Here is a 23,306-nt window from a genome sequence, read left to right on the forward strand (position 1 = left end):
GATTTGAATTGTTTCGGTTTTTTAATGACTGCAGACATAATTTCTGGCACCGTCGTACTAAACCTGGATAGGGTCATTACGTTTATAATTTACACTATATATATATATATATATATATATATATATATATATATATATATATATATATATATATATATATATATATATATATAATGAACAGATTACAGTATCATTCACTTTTTACATTTATAAAGCAGTTATATCGTTATCATATATTTAACTTTTAAGAAAGATAGGGAATGGCGTCTAACCGAAAACAGCCTTGAATCAAAACTTATTGTTTAAATGTTAATAATAAAAAACCCCAAACAAAAACAAGGGAACGAAAAGTGCGTGAATTTAACGTCCTTTTAAACCTTGTATCAACTATTATACTTGGAACCAGAAATACCATCCTTAAATGAATCAGTTACTGCAATCTCTTGTTCATCGTTAGGAAAAAAATATATTATGACTGATGCGGTATTTCACTCACGCAGCATAACTAGGGACTTTACAATGCAGGATTTAAAATTATGGAACAAGGCATTTGCGACCATGTAACTTCCGATCAATATGTGTTAGACTCAGTACTGAAGTTGCAAATTACTATGATCATAGCGATTTCTCTCCAGGTAAATATGTTCATACAATTATGTCTCAGACTGGTGGAGATCGAGATGTTTCTAGTTACAGTGTTTCAAAATGAGGTCGAACAGAAAGAGAAAAGCAAAAAATATTCCAGTGGATAATCCGAACAACCAAGCATCGGGAATTTAAATGTTAAGCTTTTTTCTCTGATACAAGCATCGCTAGATTGCGGTAACAATTTCTATCTTAGCTATCTTCCTTGGGTCAGTTAACGTTTCGCCTGAAACCGTCAAACTTTTTGATCGTAGCAGTCTTGTTCAAAATTAGATTGTAGCTATATCGCTTAGATTGGTCAACTGGCATTTCGCGTCAAAAGCGTCAAAACTTTCTGATCGTACCACTTTTGATCACATTTCAAACATAGTTAGCTCGCTAAGCTCAGACGACATTTTGCATCAAAACCATCGCAGCTGTGTGGTCTAAGCAATTTTTCACACATTTAGATAGTAACTATCTCAACCGTCACAAAAAAATCTTGCATCTAATCATTTTATTTTCAGCGATTTGTTTTCCTTCACATTTTGATCGTAATTGTTTTGCTTCGGTCAACTACATTTCCAACATAACAATCTATCTTTTGCCAACCGGCAGTTCGCGTCAAAGCCGTCGCAACTCTGTCGTCGTAGCGGATTTGTTCAGATCTTCATCGTAGCTATCTCGCTTAAGTCAATGGAAATTTTGTATCGAAACCGTCTAAACTTTTGAGATCGTAGCGGTCTTATTCGCATTCCGATCGTAGTTATTTCATTCGCCTTTTCTCTTGGAAACCGTCATAGCTATTTCACTGACATTTTATATCAAAACCGTCAACACTTTATGATCGTACGGATTTTGTTCATGTTCCCATCATAGCTACGTCGTTAAGATCAACTGACAGTTGGCATCAAAACGTCGCAGCTTTGTGATCGCAGCACTCTTGCTCACATTGGGTCGTAGCTATCTCAAAACGGTCAAATGGAATTTTGCATCGAAGCCGTGGCATGATTTTAATCTCAGCGGTTTTGTTCAGATTTTGATCGTAGCTGTATGGCTTAGGTCAACTAGTATTTCGAGTTGAAACCGTTGAAACTTTGTGATATTAGCCGTTTAGTTCATATTTCAAACGCAGCAATCTGAAACCATATCATTTTTATTCACATTCGCTCGTAGCGATCTCGTTTCGGTCATGTCATTTTACGTCGAACTGGCATTTCGTTTTTATCCCACATTCGATCTTCCCTGACTCGCTTTTATCAACTGGTATCCACTTCGAAAGTGCCGAAACTTTGTGATCGTATCAGTATTTCGATAGTAGCTATTTCACTCATGTCAACTGGCTTTTCGCTTCGAACACGTCAGAACTGTGTAACTTGGCCCGATCTTGTTTATATTTCGATCGTAGCTATTTCGCTTATGACAACTGGTATTTTCCGTCGAAAACCTCGGAACTTGTGACCGTAACGGTTTTGTTTATATTTAATCGCACCTTTCTCGCTTATGTCAAATGGCATTTTGCGTGGAAACGATCCGAACTCTGTGATCGTAGCTGTTTTTGTTCACATTTCAATCGGCTTTCTTACTTAAGTCAACTGACATTTCCGCTGAAAACTGCCGTTTTTGTGATCGTAGCGAATTTCTTCACATTTCAGTTGTAACTGACTCGCTTTCACGTGGAAATCGGGATAACGTTATTATCGTGGTTGTTTGATTCACACAGATCGTAGCTATCTCTCTTATGTCAACCGAAATTTCGCATCAAAGCCGTCGTAACTCTGTAATAGTACAGGATTTGTTCAGATTTTCATCGAAGCTATCTCGCTTAAGTTAAATTTTTCGTTGAAACGCGTCGGACCTGTGAGATCGTAGCCATCTCGCTTAAGTCAAATGGCATTTCAAATCGAACTGGTATATCGCGAAACCTTCGGAATTTGTGATCATATCGTTATATCGTTTACTTTTTGTTGGGGGTGTCTTTTTTTAATTCGATAGTCGCTGACTCGCATATGTCAACTGGCAGCCACTTCGAAACTCCCGTAAGTTTTATATCGTATAAGTATTGTTTCGAACACGTCCGAGCTTTGTGATCGTATCGATTTTGTTTATATTTCAATCGTAACCAACTCGCTTATGTTAGTTGGCATTTCCCGTCAAAAACGTCAGAACTTTGTGATCGTAACCGTTTTATTAATATTCGATCGTGGAAACGATCCGAACCTTGTGATCGTAACGATTTTATTAATATTCGATCGTGGAAACGATCCGAACTTTGTGATCGTAACGATTTCATTAATATTCGATCGTGGAAACGATCAGAACTCTGTGATCGTAACGGTTTTTATTTACATTTCTATCGTAGCCATCTGACTTAAGTGAAATGGTATTTCGCATGTAAACCGCCATTTTAGTGATCGTGGCGGATTTGTGATTCGTTTATGTCAACTGACATTTCGTGTGGAAACCGTGGTAACTTTGTGATTATAGCTGCTTTGTTCACAGCAATAGTAGCTGTCTCGCATATGTCAACTGGCGTTTTGGGAAGAAACCATCAGAATTTTACAATCGTAGCGGTTTTGCTTACATTACATTAGCTGACTCGAGTGATATTCAATTTGATACCGTCGGAACTTCGTGATCGTAGCGGTTAGTTCATATTTCCGTCTTAGCTATCTCGCTTATGTCAGTTGGCAATTAAACTGGAAACCGACAGAATCTGTGGTCGTACCGGATTTCTTTCCACATTCCGGTCGTAGCTGACTCACTTATGTCAACTGGCATTAACTTCGAAAACCTTGGAACTTTGTGATCGTAACGGTTTTTCCACATTTCCATCGTAGCTATTTCACTCATGTCAGCTGACATTTCACTTGGAACCCGACAAAATTTTGGGATCGTATCGATTTGGTTTCTATTTGAAACGTAGCTAACTCGCTTATGTCTACTGGCATCTTGCTTGGAAACGATGAGAACTCTGTGATCGTAACGGTTTTGGTTCACATTTCAATCCTCCTATCTCACTTAAATCAATTGGAATTTCGCGTAAAAACCGCTACTTTTGAGATCGTAGCGGATTTGTTCGCATTACCTTTATCGCTGTTTCGCATTTGTCAACTGGTATTTTGCGCTGAAATCATCGAACTTTATGATCGTAGGGGTTTTACTTACATTTCAATCGTAGTCGACTCGCATACCTCAAGTAACATTCACTCGATACCGTCGGAACCTCGTGTTCGTAGGGGGTTTATTACCATTTCCGTCTTAGTTGTGTCGCTCATGTCTGTTGGCATTTGACCTTGAAAGCATCGCAATTTACGTTCGTAGCGGTTTTCTTCACATTTCGATCTTAGCTGACTCGCTTTAGTCAACTGGCATTCATTTTGATTTTAGCGTACTTTTCACATTTCGAACGCAGCTGTCTTGCATAAGTCAACTGGCATTTAATTCTAAACCGTCGGAATTTAGTGATCGTAGAGGGTTTATTAAGATTTCCGCCTTAGCTATGACGCATATGCCAGCTGGCATTTGATGTTGAAACCGTCGGAATTTGCGATCGTAGCGGTTTTCTATACATTTCGATCGTAGCTGACTTGCTTATGTCAACTGGCATTCACGTCGAAATCGTCGGTATTTTGCGATCGTAGTGGTTCTTTTCATATTTCGATCGTAACTGCCTTGCATACGTTAACTAGCATTCACTTCGAAACCTTCGGAACCACGTGATCGTAGCGGGTTTACTCACATTTCCGTCTTAGCTATGTCGCTTATGTCAGCTGGCACTTGACGTTGAAACCGTCGAAACTTGTGATCGTAGCGGTTTTATAAACATTTTGTCCGTACCTGACTAGCTTATGTCAACTGGCGTTTAAATCGAATTTGTCGGATCTTTGTCCTCGTAGCGGTTTTCTTCAAAATCCAACCGTAGCTGACTCGCTTAAGTCAACTGGTATTCGATCAGAAATCGTTGTAACTTTTTGACTGAAGCAGTTATTTTGAAATTTCGGTTCTAGCTATTACACTTACGTCATACAGCATTTCGGCTTTGCGATCGTAGCGGTTTGGTATGTATCTCTCTTATGTCAACTGGCATTTTGATCGGAACTTCGTGATAACAGTCGATCTACTCACGCTTCTATCGTAGCTATCTCGCTTATGTAAACTGATATTCTGAGTCAAAACCGTCGGAACTTTGTGATCGTAGCAGTTATATTCACATTTCGAACGTAACGACCTTTCTAATGTCAACTTGCAGTTTGCGGCATAACCGTTTCAACCGTGTGATTGTAGCGGTTTTGTTCACATTTCAAACTTTGTTCACTCATCTAAATCAACAGATATTTTAGGTCGAAAATGTCTGAAGTTCGTAATCTCAGCGGTTTTGCTCACATTTCGACCATAGCTGACTCGCTTATGCCATCTGGCATTCACTTCGAGACCGTCAAATTTATGATCGTAACTGTTTGGTTTTTTTATTCTTTGTTTGATTTTTTCACACTTCGATCGTGGCTATTTTCCTTATGTCAGGTGGAATTTCACACAGAAACCGTCGAAACTTTGCAATCATATCGGTTTTCTTCAAACTTTGACCATAGCTGACTCGCTTATGTCAACTGACATTCATCTCTAATTCGTCGTAACATTGCAATCGTAGCGGCTAATTTTGCATATCGATTGAAGCGATTTCGCTTACGTCAAATTTTCGTTTGGAAATAGTCATTGCTTTATGATCGTAGTGGCTTTTCAAGTATCTCTCTTATATCAACTGGCATTTTGCGTGAAAAAGGACGGAAAGTTGTGATCGTAGCCGTTTTGTTCACACGATTCTATCGCTGCTATCTCGCTTATGTAAACTGACATTTTGCGTCAAAACCGTCGGAACTTTGTTATCCTAACATTTATGTTCGATCGTAGCTATTTTGCTCATGTCAGTTGGCATTTCTCTTGGAACCCGACAAAACTTTGGGATCGTGTTGATTTGGTTTCTATTTGGAACGTAGCTAACTCGCTTATGTCAACTGGCATCGTGCATGGAAACGATGAGAACTCACTTAAGCCAACTGGAATTTCGCGTAAAAATCACTATTGTGATCGTAGCGGATTTATTCACATTTCCTTCATAGCTGTTTCACATATTTCAACTGGCATTTTACGCTGAAACCATCGAACTTTATGATCGTAGAGGTTTTGCTTACATTTCGATCGTAGCCGACTCGCTTACCTGAAGTAACATTTACTCTATACCGTCGGAACCTCGTGCTCGTAGGGGGTTTATTACCATTTCCGTCTTAGCTACGTCGCTCATGTCGGTTGGCATTTGACTTTGAGACCGTTGCAATCTGTGATCGTAGCGGGTTTATTAAGATTTCCGTGTTAGCTATGACGCTTATGCCAGCTGGAATTTGATGTTGAAACCGTCGAAATTTGCGATGGTAACGATATTCTTCACATTTCAGCCACAGTTGACTCGCTTATGCCAAATAGCATTTATTTTGAAATCGTCGGCATTTTGTGATCGTAGTGGTTCTTTTCATATTTCGATCGTAGCTGCCTTGCATACCTTAACTAGAATTCACTTCGAAACCTTCGGAACCTCGTGATCGTAGCGGGTTTATTCACATTTCCGTAGCTATGTCGCTTATGTCAGCTAGCATTTGACGTTGAAACCGTCGAAATTTGTGATCGTAGCGGTTTTCTGTACGTTTCGATCGTAGCTGACTTGCTTATGTCAACTGGCATAGACGTCGAAATCGGCGGCACTTTGTGATCGTAGTGGTTCTTTTCACATTTCGATTGTAGCCGTCTTGCCTACGTAAACTAGCATATACTTCGAAACCGTCGGAACCTCGTAATCGTAACGGGTTTATATCAGCTGGCATTTTGACGTTGAAACCGTCGAAATTTGCGATGGTAACGATATTCTTCACATTTCAGCCACAGCTGACTCGCTTATGTCAAATGGCATTCATTTTGAAATCGTCAGTATTTTGTGATCGTAGTGGTTCTTTTCATATTTTGATCGTAGCTGCCTTGCATACCTTAACTAGAATTCACTTCGAAACCTTTGGAACCTCGTGATCGTACTGGGTTTATTCACATTTCTGTCTTAGCTATGTCGCTTATGTCAGCTAGCATTTGACGTTGAATCCGTCGAAATTTGTGATCGTAGCGGTTTTCTGTACGTTTCGATCGTAGCTGACTTGCTTATGTCAAATGGCATCGACGTAGAAATCAGCGGCACTTTGTGATCGTAGTGGTTCTTTTCACATTTCGATTGTAGCCGTCTTGCCTACGTAAACTAGCATATACTTCGAAACCGTCGGAACCTCGTAATCGTAACGGGTTTATTCACATTTCCGTCTTAGCCTTGTCGCTTATATGAGGTGGCATTTTGACGTTGAAACCGTCGGAATTTGTGATCGTAGCGGTTTTCTAAACATTCTGATCGTAGCTGACTTGCGTATGTCAACTGGCATTCACGTCGAAATCGGCGGCACTTTGTGATCGTAGTGGTTCTTTCACATTTCGATTGTAGCGGTCTTGCATATGTAAACTAGCATTTACTTCGAACCTTGGGAACCTCGTGATCGTAGTCGGTTTATTCACATTTCCGTCTTAGATATATCGCTTATGTCAGTTGGCATTTGACGTTGAAACCATCGGAATTTGTGATCGTAGCTGTTTTCTTCACATTTTGACCGTAGCTAACTCGCTTATGTCAACTGACATTTAAATTGAAATTGTCGGAACTTTGTGCTCGTAGCGGTTTTTCACATTTTGATCAGAGCTTTTCAGATTATACCAGCTGGCATTTCGCTTGGAAACCGTCAGAACTTTGTAATCGTATCGTTTTTCTTCACAATTCAACCGTAGCTGACACATTTATATCAACTGGTATTCGATTAGAAATCGTTTTAACTTTGTGATCGAAGCGGTTATTTTCAAATTTCGGTTCTAACTATTTCGCTTACGTCATACAGCATTTGGGCTTTGCGATCGTAGCGGTTTCGTATGTATCTCTCTTATGTCAACTGGCATTTTGATCAGAACTTTGTGATAATAGTCTTTTAATTCACGCTTCTATCGTAGCTATCTCGCTTATGTCAACTGACATTTTGCGTCAAAACCGTTGAAACTTTGTGATCGTAGAATTTATATTCATATTTCGAACGTAGCGCTTTCTCTAATATCAATTGGCAGTTTGCGTCAAAACCGTTCCAACCGTGTGATTGTAGCGGTTTTGTTCACATTTCAAACGTTGGTCACCCATCTAAGTCAACATATATTTTAGGTCGAAAATGTCGGAAGTTCATGGTCGCAGCGGTTTTGCTCATATTTCGATCATAGCTAACTCGCTTATGCCAACTGGCATTCGCTTCGAAACCGTCGGAACTTCATGACCGTAACTGCTTTTTGTTGTTTTTATTGTTTATTTTATTTTTTCACACTTCGATCGTGGCTATTTTGCTTATGTCAGGTGGCATTTCACACAGAAACCTGTGAAACGTTGCGATCATATCGGTTTTCTTCAAACTCTGACCGTAATTTACTCGTTTATGTCAACTATCATTCATTTCAAAGTCGTCGTAACTTTGTAGTCGTAGCGGGTTATTTTGCATTTCGACTGAAGCTATTTCGCTTATGTCAAACAGCGTTTCGTTTGGAAAAAGTAAATGTTTTATGATCGTAGCGGTTTATCTCTTATATCAACTGGCATTTTCCGTGAAAAAGGACGGAAGGTTGTGATTGTTGACGTTTTGTTCACACTTCTATCGTAGCTATCTCACTCATGTCAACTGACATTTTGCGTCAACGTCGGAACTTTGTTATTATAACATTTATGTTCGATCGTACTATTTTATTCATATCAGCTGGCATTTCTCTTGGAACCCGGCAAAACTTTGGGATTGTATCGATTTGGTTTCTATTTGGAACGTATCTAGCTCGCTTATGTCAACTGGCATCTTGCTTGAAAACGATGAGAACTCTGTGATCGTAACGGTTTTGGTTCACATTTTCAATCATGCTATCTCACTTAAGTCAACTGGAATTTCACGTAAAAACCGCTACTTTTGTGATCGTACCGGATTTGTTCACATTTCCTTCGCATATGTCAATTGGCATTCTGCGTTGAAACCATCGAACTTTATGATCGTAGAGGTTTTGCTTTCATTTCGATCGTAGTCGACTCGCTTACCTCAAGTAACATTCACTCGATACCGTCGGAACCTCGTGCCTTACCATTTCCGTCTTAGCTATGTCGTTCATGTCGGATAGCATTTGACCTTGAAACCGTTGCAATTTGTGATTGTGGCGGTTTTCTTCACATTCCGATCGTGGCTGACTCGCGTATGTCAAATGGCATTCATTTTTATTTTAGTGTACTTTTTACATTTCGAACGCAGCTGTTTTGCATACGTCAACTGGCACTTACTTCTAAACCGTCGGAATTTAGTGATCGTAGCGGGTTTATTAAGATTTCCGTGTTAGCTATGACGCTTATGCCAGCTGAAATTTGATGTTGAAACCGTCGAAATTTGCGATGGTAACGATATTCTTCACATTTCAGCCACAGCTGACTCGCTTATGTCAAATGGCATTCATTCTGAAATCGTCAGTATTTTGTGATCGTAGTGGTTCTTTTCATATTTCGATCGTAGCTGCCTTGCATACCTTAACTAGAATTCACTTCAAAACCTTTGGAACCTCGTGATCGTAGCGGGTTTATTCACATTTCTGTCTTAGCTATGTCGCTTATGTCAGCTAGCATTTGACATTGAATCCGTCGAAATTTGTGATCGTAGCGGTTTTCTGTACGTTTCGATCGTAGCTGACTTGCTTATGTCAAATGGCATAGACGTCGAAATCAGCGGCACTTTGTGATCGTAGTGGTTCTTTTCACATTTCGACTTTAGCCGTCTTGCCTACGTAAACTAGCGTATACTTCGAAACCGTCGGAACCTCGTAATTGTAACGGGTTTATTCACATTTCCGTCTTAGTTATGTTGCTTATATCAGTTGGCATTTTGACGTTGAAACCGTCGGAATTTGTGATCGTAGCGGTTTTCTAAACATTTTGATCGTAGGTGACTTGCTTATGTCAACTGGCATTCACGTCGAAATCGTCGGCACTTTGTGATCGTAGTGTACTTTTCATATTTCGAACGCAGCTGTTAACTGGCATTTACTTCTAAACCGTCGGAATTTAGTGATCGTAGAGGGTTTAGAAAGATTTCCGTCTTAGATATGTCGCTTATGTCAGTTGGAATTTGATGTTGAAACCGTCGAAAATTGCAATCGTAGCGGCTTTTTAATCATTTCGATCGTAGCTGACTCGCTTATGTCAAATGGCATTGATTTTGAAATCGTCGGCATTTTGTGATCGTAGTGGTTCTTTTCATATTTCGATCGTAGCAGCCATGGAAACGTTAGCTAGCATTCACTTTGAACCCGTAGGAACTTTGTGATCGTAGCGGGTTTATTCACATTTCCGTCTTGGCTATGTCGCTTATGTCAGTTGGCAATTGACGTTGAAACCGTCGGAATTTGTGATCGTAGCGGTTTTCCAAACATTTCTATCGTAGATGATTCGCTATGTCAACTGGCATTCACGTCGAAATCAGTGGCACTATGTGACTGTAGTGGGTTTTTTCACGTTTCGACTGTAGCGGTCTTGCATACGTAAACAAGCATTTACTTCGAAACCGTCCGAACTTTGTGATCGTAGCTGGTTTATTCATATTTCCGTCTTAGCTTTGTCGCTTATGTTAGAATTTGTGATCGTAGCTGTTTTCTTCACATTTTGACCGTAGCTGACTCGCTTATGACAACTGGCAGTTAAATCGAATTTGTCGGAAATCTGTGCTCGTAGCGTATTTTTTCTTCACATTTTGAACAGAGCTCTTTAGCTTATGCCAGCTGGCATTTCGCTTGGAAACCGTCGGATCTTTGTGATCGTATCGGTTTTCTTCAAAATCCAACCGTAACTGACTCGCTTATGTCAACTGGTATTCGATTATAAATCGTTGTAACTCTGCGATCGAAGCGGCTATTTTCAAATATCGGTTCCAGCTATTTCGCTTACGTCATACAGCATTTCCACTTTGCGATCGTAGCGGTTTAGTAGGTATCTCTCTTATGTCAACTGGCATTTTGATCGGAACTTTGTGATAATAGTCCTTTAATTCACGCTTCTATCGTAGCTATCTCGCTTATGTCAACTGACATTTTGCGTCAAAACCGTCAGAACTTTGTGATCGTAACATTTATGTCCACATTTCGAACGTAATGCCCTCTCTAATGTTAATTGGCAGTTGGTGTCAAAACCGTTCCAACCGTGTGATTCCAGCGGTTTTGTTCATATTTCTATCTTTGGTCACTCATCTAAGTCATCAGATATTTTAGATAAAAAATGTCGGAACTTCGTGATCTCAGCGGTTTTGCTCACATTTCGATCATAGCTGACTCGCTTATGCCAACTGGCATTCACTTCGAAACAGTCAAAATTTTATGATCGTAACTGTTTTGGGGTTTTTGTTGGTTTTTTTTTCACAGTTCGATCGTGGCTATTTTGCTTATGTCAGGTATCATATCACAAAGAACCCGTCGAAACTTGGCGATCATATCAGTTTTCTTCAAACTTTGACCGAAGCTGGCTCGCTTATGTCAACTGACATTCATTTCAAAATCGTCCTAACATTGTAATCGTACCAGGTTTTTTTTTGCATTTCGACTGAAGTGATTTCGCTTACGTCAAACATAATTTGGTTTAGAAAACAGTCATTGCTTTATGATCGTAGCGGTTTTTCAAGTATCTCACTTGTATCAATTGGCATTCTGTGTGAAAAAGGACGGAACGCTGTGATCGTAGCCGGTTTGTTAACACTTTTATCGTAGCTATCTCGCTTATGTCATCTGACATTTTGCGTCAACACCGTCGGAACTTTGTGATCGTAACATTTATGTTCGATCGTAGATATTTCTCCAATGTCAACTGTCATTTCGCGCAGAAACCTTTGAAAATTTGTAATCGTAGCGATTTTGCTCAAATTTCGACTGTAGTTGTATTGTTTATGTCAACTGGCGTTTCGCGTCGAAACTGTCGCAACTTTGTAATCGTAATGGCTTTGTTCGCATTTCTCTCGTAGTTATCTAGCTTATGTGAACTGGCATTTCGCATCGAAACTGTCAGAACGGTGTTATCGCAGCGGTTTTGTTCACGATTAGATTTTAGCTAACTAGATTATGTCAACTGTGATTATTACTAAGATTCTTGAGAAATGTGGAAAAATATACGTGTAAAAATGTATAACTGAAAACTTAAGTGCGTCAGACACAACACAACTTGAAAAAAAATATACAAAAAATAAATAAAAATAATAATAATATTTAGCAACAGAATCATGATCCTCAGTACGTACAATGTCAGTACAATCATGATTCTCACTGAGTACGATGGCGGTGCAATCGTGATCTTCATTACGTACATTGGCAGTACAACTACGATTATCACCTACGATGCCTTATAATCATGATCCTCATTACGTACGATGCCATTACAATTGTGATCCACATTATGTACCATGGCAGCACAATTATGACTCTCTCTACATACGATGGCAGTAGAATCATAATCCTCGTTAGTACGATGTCAATACAATCATAATATACATAAGATAGTACTACAATCGCGATCCTATGTACGATAGTAGTACAATCATGATCCGCATGACGTACGATGGTAATGCAATCTTGATACGATGCAGTTAAAATCAGGATCCACATTATGTACGATGGCGGTACAATAATGATCCTCATTAAGTGTGACGGCAGTAAAGTTATGATTATCCTTATGTACAACGGCAGCACCATCATGTTCCTCATTACGTAGGATGGCATGGCAGTATAATCATGATATTGCCTACGAATGATGGCAATACAATCATGACCATTATGTATGATGTACAATCTCATCATTACATACAACAGTATAACCATGATCCTCACGATGGCAGTACAATCATTATTCCTCATTACGTACGATTCCAATATGATTACCAAAGACGTTTTTGTACCACTTGCGTTATGTTCCGCCACGATTGGAAACACTAGCTTCGTGAGAAATATCTTTGTGGAACTTTCAGCTGACGAAATTTGTCATTGTTATTTGCAATTCAATCCTTTATATTCTACAGAACTTGAGCCTGACTACATCCAAACTACGCTAACAGTAATATTATTAATTTTCGTACTCGTATGCAATAACCCAGATTAACAAAGCCCTGGCGTCTTAAGTAAGGCTTTTGAGGGCCTGGTTATAACAAAGCCCTGGCGTCTTTAGTAAGGCATTTTGAGGGCCTTTTTATTTGTGTGGATATTTTAAAACAGTTGTGCAGACGAAGTAGTTTTGACCCGGAATTAAATTATCACTGAATGATCCAGGTGCAATAACAGAATTGTTATTTTACTGTTTTCCGTCAAACCTGACGAACTGTATTGGGTGAATGAAGTACGATGCAATGAGGTCGTTGCGGAATCGGTCAACGCAAAGAAAGCGTAGCGGAAACAGTAAAAGCATAAGAAATGCGACTGATGTTCACCTTTTGGATAGTTGATGACTGGAACATTAAAATCGTACCGCTTACTAGTACAATACGATTGATCTAACGTTAAGTATCCTACGTGATATATTCACACCATAGTGAATTACGTCATAGCATCTGTAGATGCATAGGGTAATGGACGAATCCCTAATTGGTAAGTGCACTGGAATGATGAAAGTCTCTCTTTCTGGATCAACCATTATTATTATTGCATATGTGTAAATCATTACCTTACTTGGTGCGAAGTTTACATAGATGACTTTTTGTTACAGGTGCCAAAATGTCATACCTTGGAATATTCCTATAAAAGAGGGGTAAATACATTTATTGTGGGGTCTGATCCTAACATTTTATGTATCAGATGTTCGCATCTGAAGGCTGAGAAAGGCTGTAACAATCCGTTCATAATGTACACTGGCGTTTATTTAGGGAACAGTTATCGATTACAAACTTAAATCCCAGTGTACAGTATCTTAACAACTAAACCATGCTCTTTTTATTTCAGCATGCTTATCGGGTTAAGTGCCTTGGTTAATACATTGTTTTTGTTGCGATTTAGAGCGCCAACAAATTTGAAAACGTGATATAGTGAAGGACAGATCATACGAGCAGCTTTCAGGTCTGAAATTGATTTAAAGACGTGGAGAACTAGAAATAACAGACATATTTAGACAGGGAACGCCGCACGTAACAGCTGTATTGCCGTTCTGCCTATATCGTAGCAATATCATACAGACAAGAAGAAAAGGCAAGGCGACAGCGGGACATAATATATAATTGAGACTTGCGGTGCATTTCAATGACATACTAATTCAGTTACCATCTTTTCTGAATTTGTTCGGCTTCTTGTGGAGGTGATTTGGAATTTGTGAGATAAACAAAAACAAATCTCTTTCTGATCGTTGTGATTGTTTGATTATCCCGAGAAATGTCCTCTTGATAAATTATTGTACACTGAAGTTGTGTGATAAAAACAGGCGTCATAATCACATAGTTTTCGATTTAGGCAAAATGTGCATAACTGAAGAATTTTCCGTGTTTGGTAGAATTAAGAAAGAAAAAAAAAAACTAAGTCGCGCTGGCTTGGTGCCGACCGTGCTGGACTTGCGAATGCAGGTTCGAATTCTATAATAGGATTAGCACGGGTCGGCTAGCGTGTTTTCTCCTTCGGCAATGCACTGTACTCCTATTGCCAAGGTACTAAATAACCTACTGGTGCTGATGTGGCGTGAAACACCATACCATGCCAAGCCTTGCCTTTCAGATAATGGTGTAATGAAGTAATGGAAAGTTCAAAGAATTGTCACATTTTCTATGTGCTCCCTTTTCCGTCATGGGGAATGTCGTCTTTCAGGCTGATATAGGCAAATTTAACGCTTGAGCCCTCGAGGTTTTGAGGCTAAAAAGACACCATAACGCTTTGTTCGTAGAGTTTCATATTGAAGCAAGATTAATTATAATAGTGAAAAGGACCTTTGTGTGCATCCTGCTGATTGGTTATACAATGCCACTTTATATATATATATATATATATATATATATATATATATATATATATATATATATATATATATATATATATATATAATTCTCACGCGTGTTGTGTTGCACCTAACAGATCTGCTACATACCATTATAATTTCTAAATTCTTCGATCGTGTTACTTCTATCCCAGTAATGAAGAATCTTAGTCATGATCACACTACCTTTTATATAATAATGAACAAAACCAGTACAGTCACAAGTTATGATTGCTTAGCTGCCGGTTTGACTCCAACGAAGCTGCTACATTCGAAATGTTGCAAACACTCGGCGGCAGGATACATGCAGGCAAATAGGACATAAGCAAATTTATAATTCCGACGTTCGCTGGTATAGATTGTTCGTTGGAATATTTATCGCTATTCTGCTATTTCCTGAAAACATGAAAACGTATGTTATCCATTTGTATAAAAAAAAATAGATCATGAGGTTTTATATCTAGTCCTTACTCATCATTTTCTGTTTCCGGATCAGATGTGCTGTCTTGTTCTTTTTCTTGTTCCTGAATATTCCCTTCCCGACATCCATCGGCTTTCTCTGCAACGGAAACGACGACATCCAGGGCTTCGAGTTCCGTAGCTTTTATTGTAAGTTTTTTAATTATTCTTCGGCGTTTGTTTCGCTTCTGCTAAAATAAAAAATAAAAATAACTAATGATACAGTCTAAATGCTATTTGAGTGCAAGCAGTAAGAACTTGTACAACCACTATAAGCAATTTACATGAAAGCAACTAAAGCGAACACGTTAAGGTAGCAACCTATTATTATGCTTGCTCAAATGTGTGAAAGTAGGATTCGAACAAAACAAAATCAGGATCCTCTCAGGCAGGAACCTATTAACAGCCATTCCGAGTAAAAAAGTCGGGATATTCTCTGGCGGTAAAACTTGTAGCGGCCATCCCTGCCCGATTTCTGAAAGAAAATAGTGCAAGTCGGTAGCAACATCAGAGATGCCACAACAGGTCGACTTTTCTTTGCGGTCTTCGCCAGCATAGGAAAAATCGCTTGCATCAGAATTTGTTGTATTATCTCGCTGTAGCATGTACTCACAGAAATTAATACTACCAACACAACCAAAATAATCTGTTTTAAAACGCTGATAAATAATATTTGCTTGCATGGACTATGCATAGCGACTGAACATCAACTGAAATTAAATGTAGTTGTGATCGAGAATATCTTTTGATTTATTTATATACTGATATATTCCTATTTATCTATTAAGCAGTAAACTGACATAGTGAATTTTAAACATTATCAAGCACCCTACGTGACACCAATGATGGTCAAAACTGTAATTGCTAGAGTATTTGACAGCATTATTTGAATTTTTATTCCAGATTAAAACCAAACGTCAGCAACGTTTGTCATTTGAAAACAACATTCTAAACAACAAATGAGTATCTTCAGGACAAACGCACTTTCCAATTTGTAGACATTATTCAAATTTGTATAATATATTTTATTCGCGAGAAGAAAAAAAATGTACTTCAAAAACTTTTTTTTAAAAAATACTGTCGTGAATATGCCAGAAAGATGGCAGACGTATTCGAAATGACCTCATTGTGACCTCATTATATATTTAGTAGGTGCGTAACAGTCCAGTGGTTTCTTGGTGTGTTGTTTGTGGATTTTTTTCAACCATCCAGTCAAAATAAATCATGTTAAAAACCTATTAGTAAGGATACAGGCTTCACCAGAAATGTGTTCCGATAGAAGGGATTCCGCGCCACGGTGCCTGGACAAATACCCAAATACAAAATGTAATCATGCTGTGACGGACGGACGGACTTACAAGGTTAACACTATATACCCTAATCAATGTCTCTGTGGGTTTATCATACTGACATATATTTCAAATTTTGATACTTTTTAATCAGGTTAAACCTGTTCCATTTTCAACAATGAACAAGAGCCTAACCCACTGTTATAATGCTACAAACCTAGTTTCCTGCAGGGTGTCGATAAATTATTCGACAACGGAGTCATAAATATTCAAGTTCAGCTCCATGCCTACGAAATTCAATAAGGGTATCTCGCTACATTATTTGCTTTGACATCGCCTGACTCGAATCACCACATTTTATCATTACAGCGGTATGTGAACTGATATTGATTGCGATACAATGTCTGGAAATGTCTTCGATATTTGGCTTTCTATAGCAACCAAGTAGTAACCACTTAATCGACAAAAAATGCACTGAACCTAAGTTTATTAAGTTTGTTACGCTATATGAGAAAATTATTAAATGTATCATTATAATGAAATAATGCCTGGATCTTTTCATCTCATTCGTACCACACAAAAACACCAATATATATATATATATATATATATATATATATATATATATATATATATATATATATATATATATATATATAGTGCCACTGAATTACCGTATATACTCACAAGACCGATCCAAATGCAAACTGCAAGACCCAGATCTGCCTTTGCATAATGCACCAACACATCGGGGTCTGTGCAGTATTTTAGGATTAATCAGTAGAACAAACATAGACAATAATCTGCAGACGCATTATGCTATGGTGAATGAGGATCTTTGTTGTTTGCAGCTGGACTCTGCTTATAAGCGGAGTATATACGCTACTATCTTTCATTTCACATACATTTCTGCTACGCATGCTCTGTTGTCTGATGGCCAGCCAATCTTACACGTATGCTACAATTTAGATGTAATGACTAACTATTTTTGTCCATGAGAATCCAAATGCGGTATGCAGCGGAAATAAAACAAGTACGGTATATAATAGCTTAAATGTTGAGTCCAAATGCGAACACATTGACACTGATCTGTGACGGAAAATCCGGGTCGGAACGGTTTTGCACCTGGCTTCAACTTGTAAGCCAGTACATACAGTCTATCGCCTGGGGTTTAGTAGATACGTGCCTATTAGCATGCAATTTACACTAATGGCTGAATTCTCTTATAACACGGTTTGAAAATAACAAAATATCGACAGTTCAACAGTGAAACTACGCCATGTTGTAATGACTAGGAGTACACGCAAGTCTATTACATTTCAAATACACCCATAAATGTTTTATCACGTTATGTATAGGCGTATTCATTTCATGTATGTCATATGGATCTTTTTTCTTGGTGAGCTTAGCCGTTCAGTGACGGTCTAATTATTTGCAAAATATTATAATTAAAAATAGATTTGGTTGTATTACTTATTCTAAAGCGTATATAAGTGAATTCTTACAAATAAAAGCGTATCCTTATTTTATAACCTGGATTATCTTTTTAAAATATCATATTAAACGCATAAAACCGATCGGACAATAATAACAGAGGCATTGGGTTTCAATCCTACAATCGGATCCACCCAGTTCGGCTACCGTGCGTCCTCGACAAGGCACCTTACATTAGAATCTAATGCCAATGACTTATTTGTGTTGCTGTCCCGTAAAACGCCCAATCCAAACCAAACCAACAGTACCACTAAAAATGTACCTGACATATGTTGGGTCAACTTTCTGATCTTTAACCATGGAACAAAGATTTTGACTTAGGACCTATTTTCAACTGGGAGAATAAACGTCAATCCAGTTTAAGTTTCAAACCCATATAATCTGTGAGATATTATTGGTTCTCTTTTCAAAGTCAATTTCTGTTCAACATTTTATATTGAGAAAAAATGAAGTGATTCGATGAACGACTGTGAAACGAGTCATTATAAAGACTCTCGGACCGACCATTTAATTTTCGAGGCGGTGGGGGTCTCGGAGTTTCTTCTAAACCAGGATATTGTTTTTTTTTTTTTATCTCAACAACATTTTTTTCAAATAATATAAAGTATGCAAGAGTTCTTTTTTCTTCAAATCATAGCAAACATACTTTTAAACTATCTAGGCACCAGACATTCTTTTTAAGAGCAGCTCACCCCGCGAGAAATCAGATGTTAGGTCCTTTAGTGAGGCATATGAAAACAGTTAATTTATAAGCATCCAATACAATCAGTTACACGAGACAGCCATTTGAAATAAGGAATAAAGACTTGGTCGATAATCAATTTTGAATGGATTTATTTATTTTCACCTACGGAAACAAAAGTGATGAAACTTGTGCTTCTTCGCGCAAATGAATGCATGTCATCCGTCCGTCGTTCAAAATAGAGACGATGAATAAATGGTGAAAAGATCTGAAAGCGATATGTTCCTCGGCGTGTCGGCAAGCGGCACTAAGAACGATGCCGCTGAAGTAATTAGTCAACAAAATGTACCCATATCAATTACTGTGACAACCAGACAACGGTCAAAAATTACCACGTGTAAATGGTTCGCGCAGTCGGACATTGGTCTGAACTAGCGAGTACAATGGTTCGGAAAGCCAGAGCAGTCAATATTTAAAAAATAAAATTAAAAAAAAAAAGGCAAAAAAGAAAAATGATTACAATTCTCTTATACGGAAAATAAATTAACGACTATTGTGCGACATGTGGAATACAGTCTGTTTCCCTCATGTAATCGTTCCCGTCCAAGACACTATAACCATCGCACCCTAAATTTATCTTGAAATCAGAAAAATACCTGCATGCCAATCTGTCATACCTAACGCATCCAACAATTTGAATTTTATTACTAACACAGGCGATATCTCACGTGCCAAATGAAGCTACGAAGGAATGGTCAATAATACAATTTGTATGTGCCTAAACAAACTTGCACATCAGGTACGTGCTCTGTAGAGTGGTTTGCCTGCTTAAAATAAACATAAAGAGAAAGTGGTTCGGTGTCGGTGATAAAAGCTCAAAGCAAACAGTGAAATTCAATGAAATCAGGCCTGGCCATCGTTGCAAGCCACTGGGGACATTTCGCCAAACTCTTTTATCACCCATGGCTGTATGTGCAGATACATACACAACATTTCTAACAAAAATATATATATATATATATATATATATATATATATATATATATATATATATGCATAAGCAATCACTGTCAGCGTGAGTGAAAAATCGGAACGTCCTCGGCTATTTCTGTGAAACATAAAGATGTCTCGGATGTATGTCGGCGCCTTATTTTATTGAACAGTCAGTCATACTATGTTGACACCTCTTAGTCTCATCCCAACACATTTAATTGGTTAAGACTTAGAAGTGACACCCTGGTTTTCTAATGATATTTTATGCTTTGTGTATCCCTGTCCACCGATAAGGTGTTATAAGCTTGTTTATCTCCAAAAAAAATAAAGATAACATTTAGTCAGGGTTAGTCTAAGTTTTGTTCATCATATGACATTGTTTAAATCATCCCATTAAATTTTGGTCGGTTGTACTCCCTTCCCTATACCTGGGCTGGTATTGGGCCTGGTTTCTATCCTTCCTTACTTTTAACCTAGGGGAGTACGATCCACCCTGGGGACTATTTAAGTTCCAGGGTAGTTTTCCTTCCCTTTCCCCTGTTGTTTTAATATTGAGTAGTGACTCTGCCAGAGTCATTTTAGTCCAATGTGATGTGTGCTTACGTGTGTTCTGTTGTATTGTGTCCCCTTTTTCGTGTATTGACGGCTCTCTCTAGGTCAAATCTTCTATGGTTTATTTTCTTATCTGATCCTGCCAGTGTATAATTTTGAATCGTATCCAAAAACGTGTGTTAAAAATAATAAAGTGTCTATATGCATAGTATCTTTGTACCATGAGTGTATGAACAGTCAGTCATACGTTTTGTTAGTTAGAAACTTCTACGAAAACAAATTCTATTCGGAACATTGTGGCTATTGATACGATTCGATTGCCTGTAGGACTGACCGAGAAACTGCGAGCGAAAAAATAGTTCCATGCATTTGCAACTTCTTAGCCAATTATTATTTTGTACATAACAGTGGAACTCTGTACGGTACTATCGGCATACATTAGGTCTGACTACTTAAATTTGCAAACGCGCGAGTAAACTCTCACCATTGTCACATGACATGTATTTTCTCGCTGTCTGAACAGGCCTGGCCCTAGCGCAAGGTGAACGAGGAAACCGCCTTGGGCCCCACTCTTTCAGGCAAAGCAATCTTTTTGCTTGGGGCCCAGCTCATCGCTTTTGCTGCCTTGGGCCCCGCACATCCTAGAGCCGGGCCTGTGTCTGAATGAGCGTATTAAAATAATTTAAATGTAAAGCTGCATATTTTTTTTATGCGTACTAGTGTAAAACAAGGAAATCCCCGCACTGGCAGCCATGGGCGCTCACGTGGATTGCGACGTTGAGGTTTGGCATGCTATCTATTTCCTATATACGCCAGTCGCCAATAGGTTATCCATTGACTGAGTTGCGTGACACTCCGCTAGTGAACCTGCACGTATGTCGCCGAATGAACAGGACACGTGCCCTTGCAACTGTTTTCCATAAAAGACGTTAGTCCTTTGTTACTGGGCGTCAGACAAACGCAGCGACTAAGATCAAAATAATCTTTTATTCATTTGATGGTGTTGGGGTTTTTTTTATTCGTTTTTTTTTCCTTGTTATTTCTGCTTGCGCGAGTTTCTGTTTGTTTATTAAATTTTGCTTTTATTTCTCAACGCACTTATCTTTCCTTTTAGATAAATCATAGGTTGAGCAGGTGGCACGATCATCGACTAAATGATTACAACATATGACCAGGATAACAACCTACATAAAGCGTGACTTGAAATTCTACAAGGACATCACTTATATAAATCGGTATGAATTATTTTATTTAATGATTGTACGCTTTTTTTTTTACGTGAACTTTCAATGCCTGCTTTTTGATATCCATATAGTTCATAGTAAATAACCGTATAATTGTCCCCCAAAATCTCTGCGAAATGGGGAGTAACGCTCGAAAGCAATAGAAGTTATTAATAAATATACGAGAAATGAGTATTAAAGGATAATTTCATGCCATGCATTTAGCTTATACCTATTACAAGAATGACAAAATAAAGTAATATTTAAATGATAAAAAAGGGACAGCCAGAAAGACAACTCGATAATGCCTGCGACGGTAGTGTTTTTGTGCCTATTATAGTCTTCCTTTACATTATAACCCACTAAACGACAGACACAATTTATTGCGAAATTAGCTATTCAATTAATGTTTTTGTTGCTAACTCGAGGTCAAACTAGTGAGGTTCTTCAAGGGATATCCTGATATATTTTCAATGTAAATAAAGTGGGGCATAAAACGTGACCGTGTATTTTCTACGATACGCTTCGTGACGCTATTTCGCAAAAAACGGCAAAAAATATATCTACTGAATGACGCCTAGTACCCGTCTGGCATGCTTAAGATAAAATATAATGACAAGTCAATAAACAGGCAAGCCTTTTGAACAAAATTCCATCCAGTACTGAGTAGACGTTTTGGGACTATACGGTTTGCGTTGACTGGCATCGGTAATGTCTTACGAGAAACAGAAGGAACGATGATCTGATTACACGTTTCCTCAAAGTAATCTACACTATCTTGGTCATTTACATCGCCTCAAGGCACGCGAAATCTTCAAACAAAGGAATACAGACAAAATTAAAAAGAACCTTCAGTCGATCAGTAATCAACTTGCCGCACCGAAGCTTTATGTTAGTAATATCTTGAATATGAAAAAATCGATCACTAAACCGACATTAGATGGAAGGTTATGAAACGACCAATGGATATACGGTAACTAAATTCGGTTAAGTGATTGATACGACTGGTGGATATACGGTAGTTAAGTCGGTTAAGTAATTTCTATCAAGCTTTATAAGTGCCAACAATATTTTCGTTTTTAAATTTCAGTTCCCATGTACCTAACTGTAATGTTCCAAACAATATCTGATGTAAATGATGCTTAAATTTCAGAAAGCAGAAATCGAATGATCAATTATAGTGACATACGCCCACACACACACACACACACCGTTATCGGCGACAGGGTTAGAAAAGCACGGGACAATGTTCTTATGTGACGCCTCTACCGAGGACGTGACGGCAACGTTCTTTAGTGATTAGCTGTTATCACATGCCGTCCTCCATCCACCACAATCTAAATATAGGTTTGTTTGGGGGTGGGGTAGGGATTTAAAAAAAAAAAAAGAAGTACCTCGTTACACTATGGTGAGGTAAAATACTATCAAAATTTCAGCTGCAAGAAAGCTTCCGACGGAGCATTACCCCCACCTCCATCTTCGCCACTACCCACCCACTCCAAGAAACATCTTAGAAACTTTATTTTACTACTTTAAACTGCTGTTGAAAATTACAACTATCCAGACAATATATTTTCAACCGCTGATTCACCGTCTATTTTGACTATAGACGATGCTTAAAACATAAGCACACAAATGGTACGAAATCGCTACTTAAATCCATCTTAAATATCTACCCTGTATGTGTATACGTCTGTATGTGCACGAGGGGGCAGCTTATGGAAAGGCCATTTTTCGTAACATTCCCGATTTTTACCGTCATACTCCTAATTATCCTAGTACAAAGTTTCTGCCGCCCACTGTTTATTTTGTAGTAGCAAATTCACAAGCACCGCCGATAATGACGATCATCTCTATACCAATACAACAGT

The 23,306-nt window shown here is 38.4% G+C and overlaps 1 protein-coding gene across 2 annotated transcripts in view; it reads right to left on the minus strand.

Annotated features, from left to right (window-relative positions):
* The window catches only part of LOC149803668 (uncharacterized), a 40,168-nt gene that overhangs the window by 9,167 nt on the left and 7,695 nt on the right, over nt 1–23,306 (minus strand). Inside the window, exon 3 of one of the 2 annotated variants that reach the window (XM_089953435.1) lies at nt 15,215–15,390. In XM_089953435.1, coding sequence (XP_089809561.1) covers nt 15,215–15,390 — 176 coding nt within the window. Of the gene's footprint in view, nt 1–15,214; nt 15,394–23,306 lie in introns of both variants that reach the window. The other variant, XM_089953434.1, reaches the window with a different exon arrangement.

Source organism: Sinohyriopsis cumingii, chromosome 3 (assembly GCF_028554795.1).
Source record: "Sinohyriopsis cumingii isolate HCF-2022 chromosome 3, ASM2855479v2, whole genome shotgun sequence".
Classification (NCBI taxonomy): Eukaryota; Metazoa; Mollusca; class Bivalvia; order Unionida; family Unionidae; genus Sinohyriopsis; species Sinohyriopsis cumingii.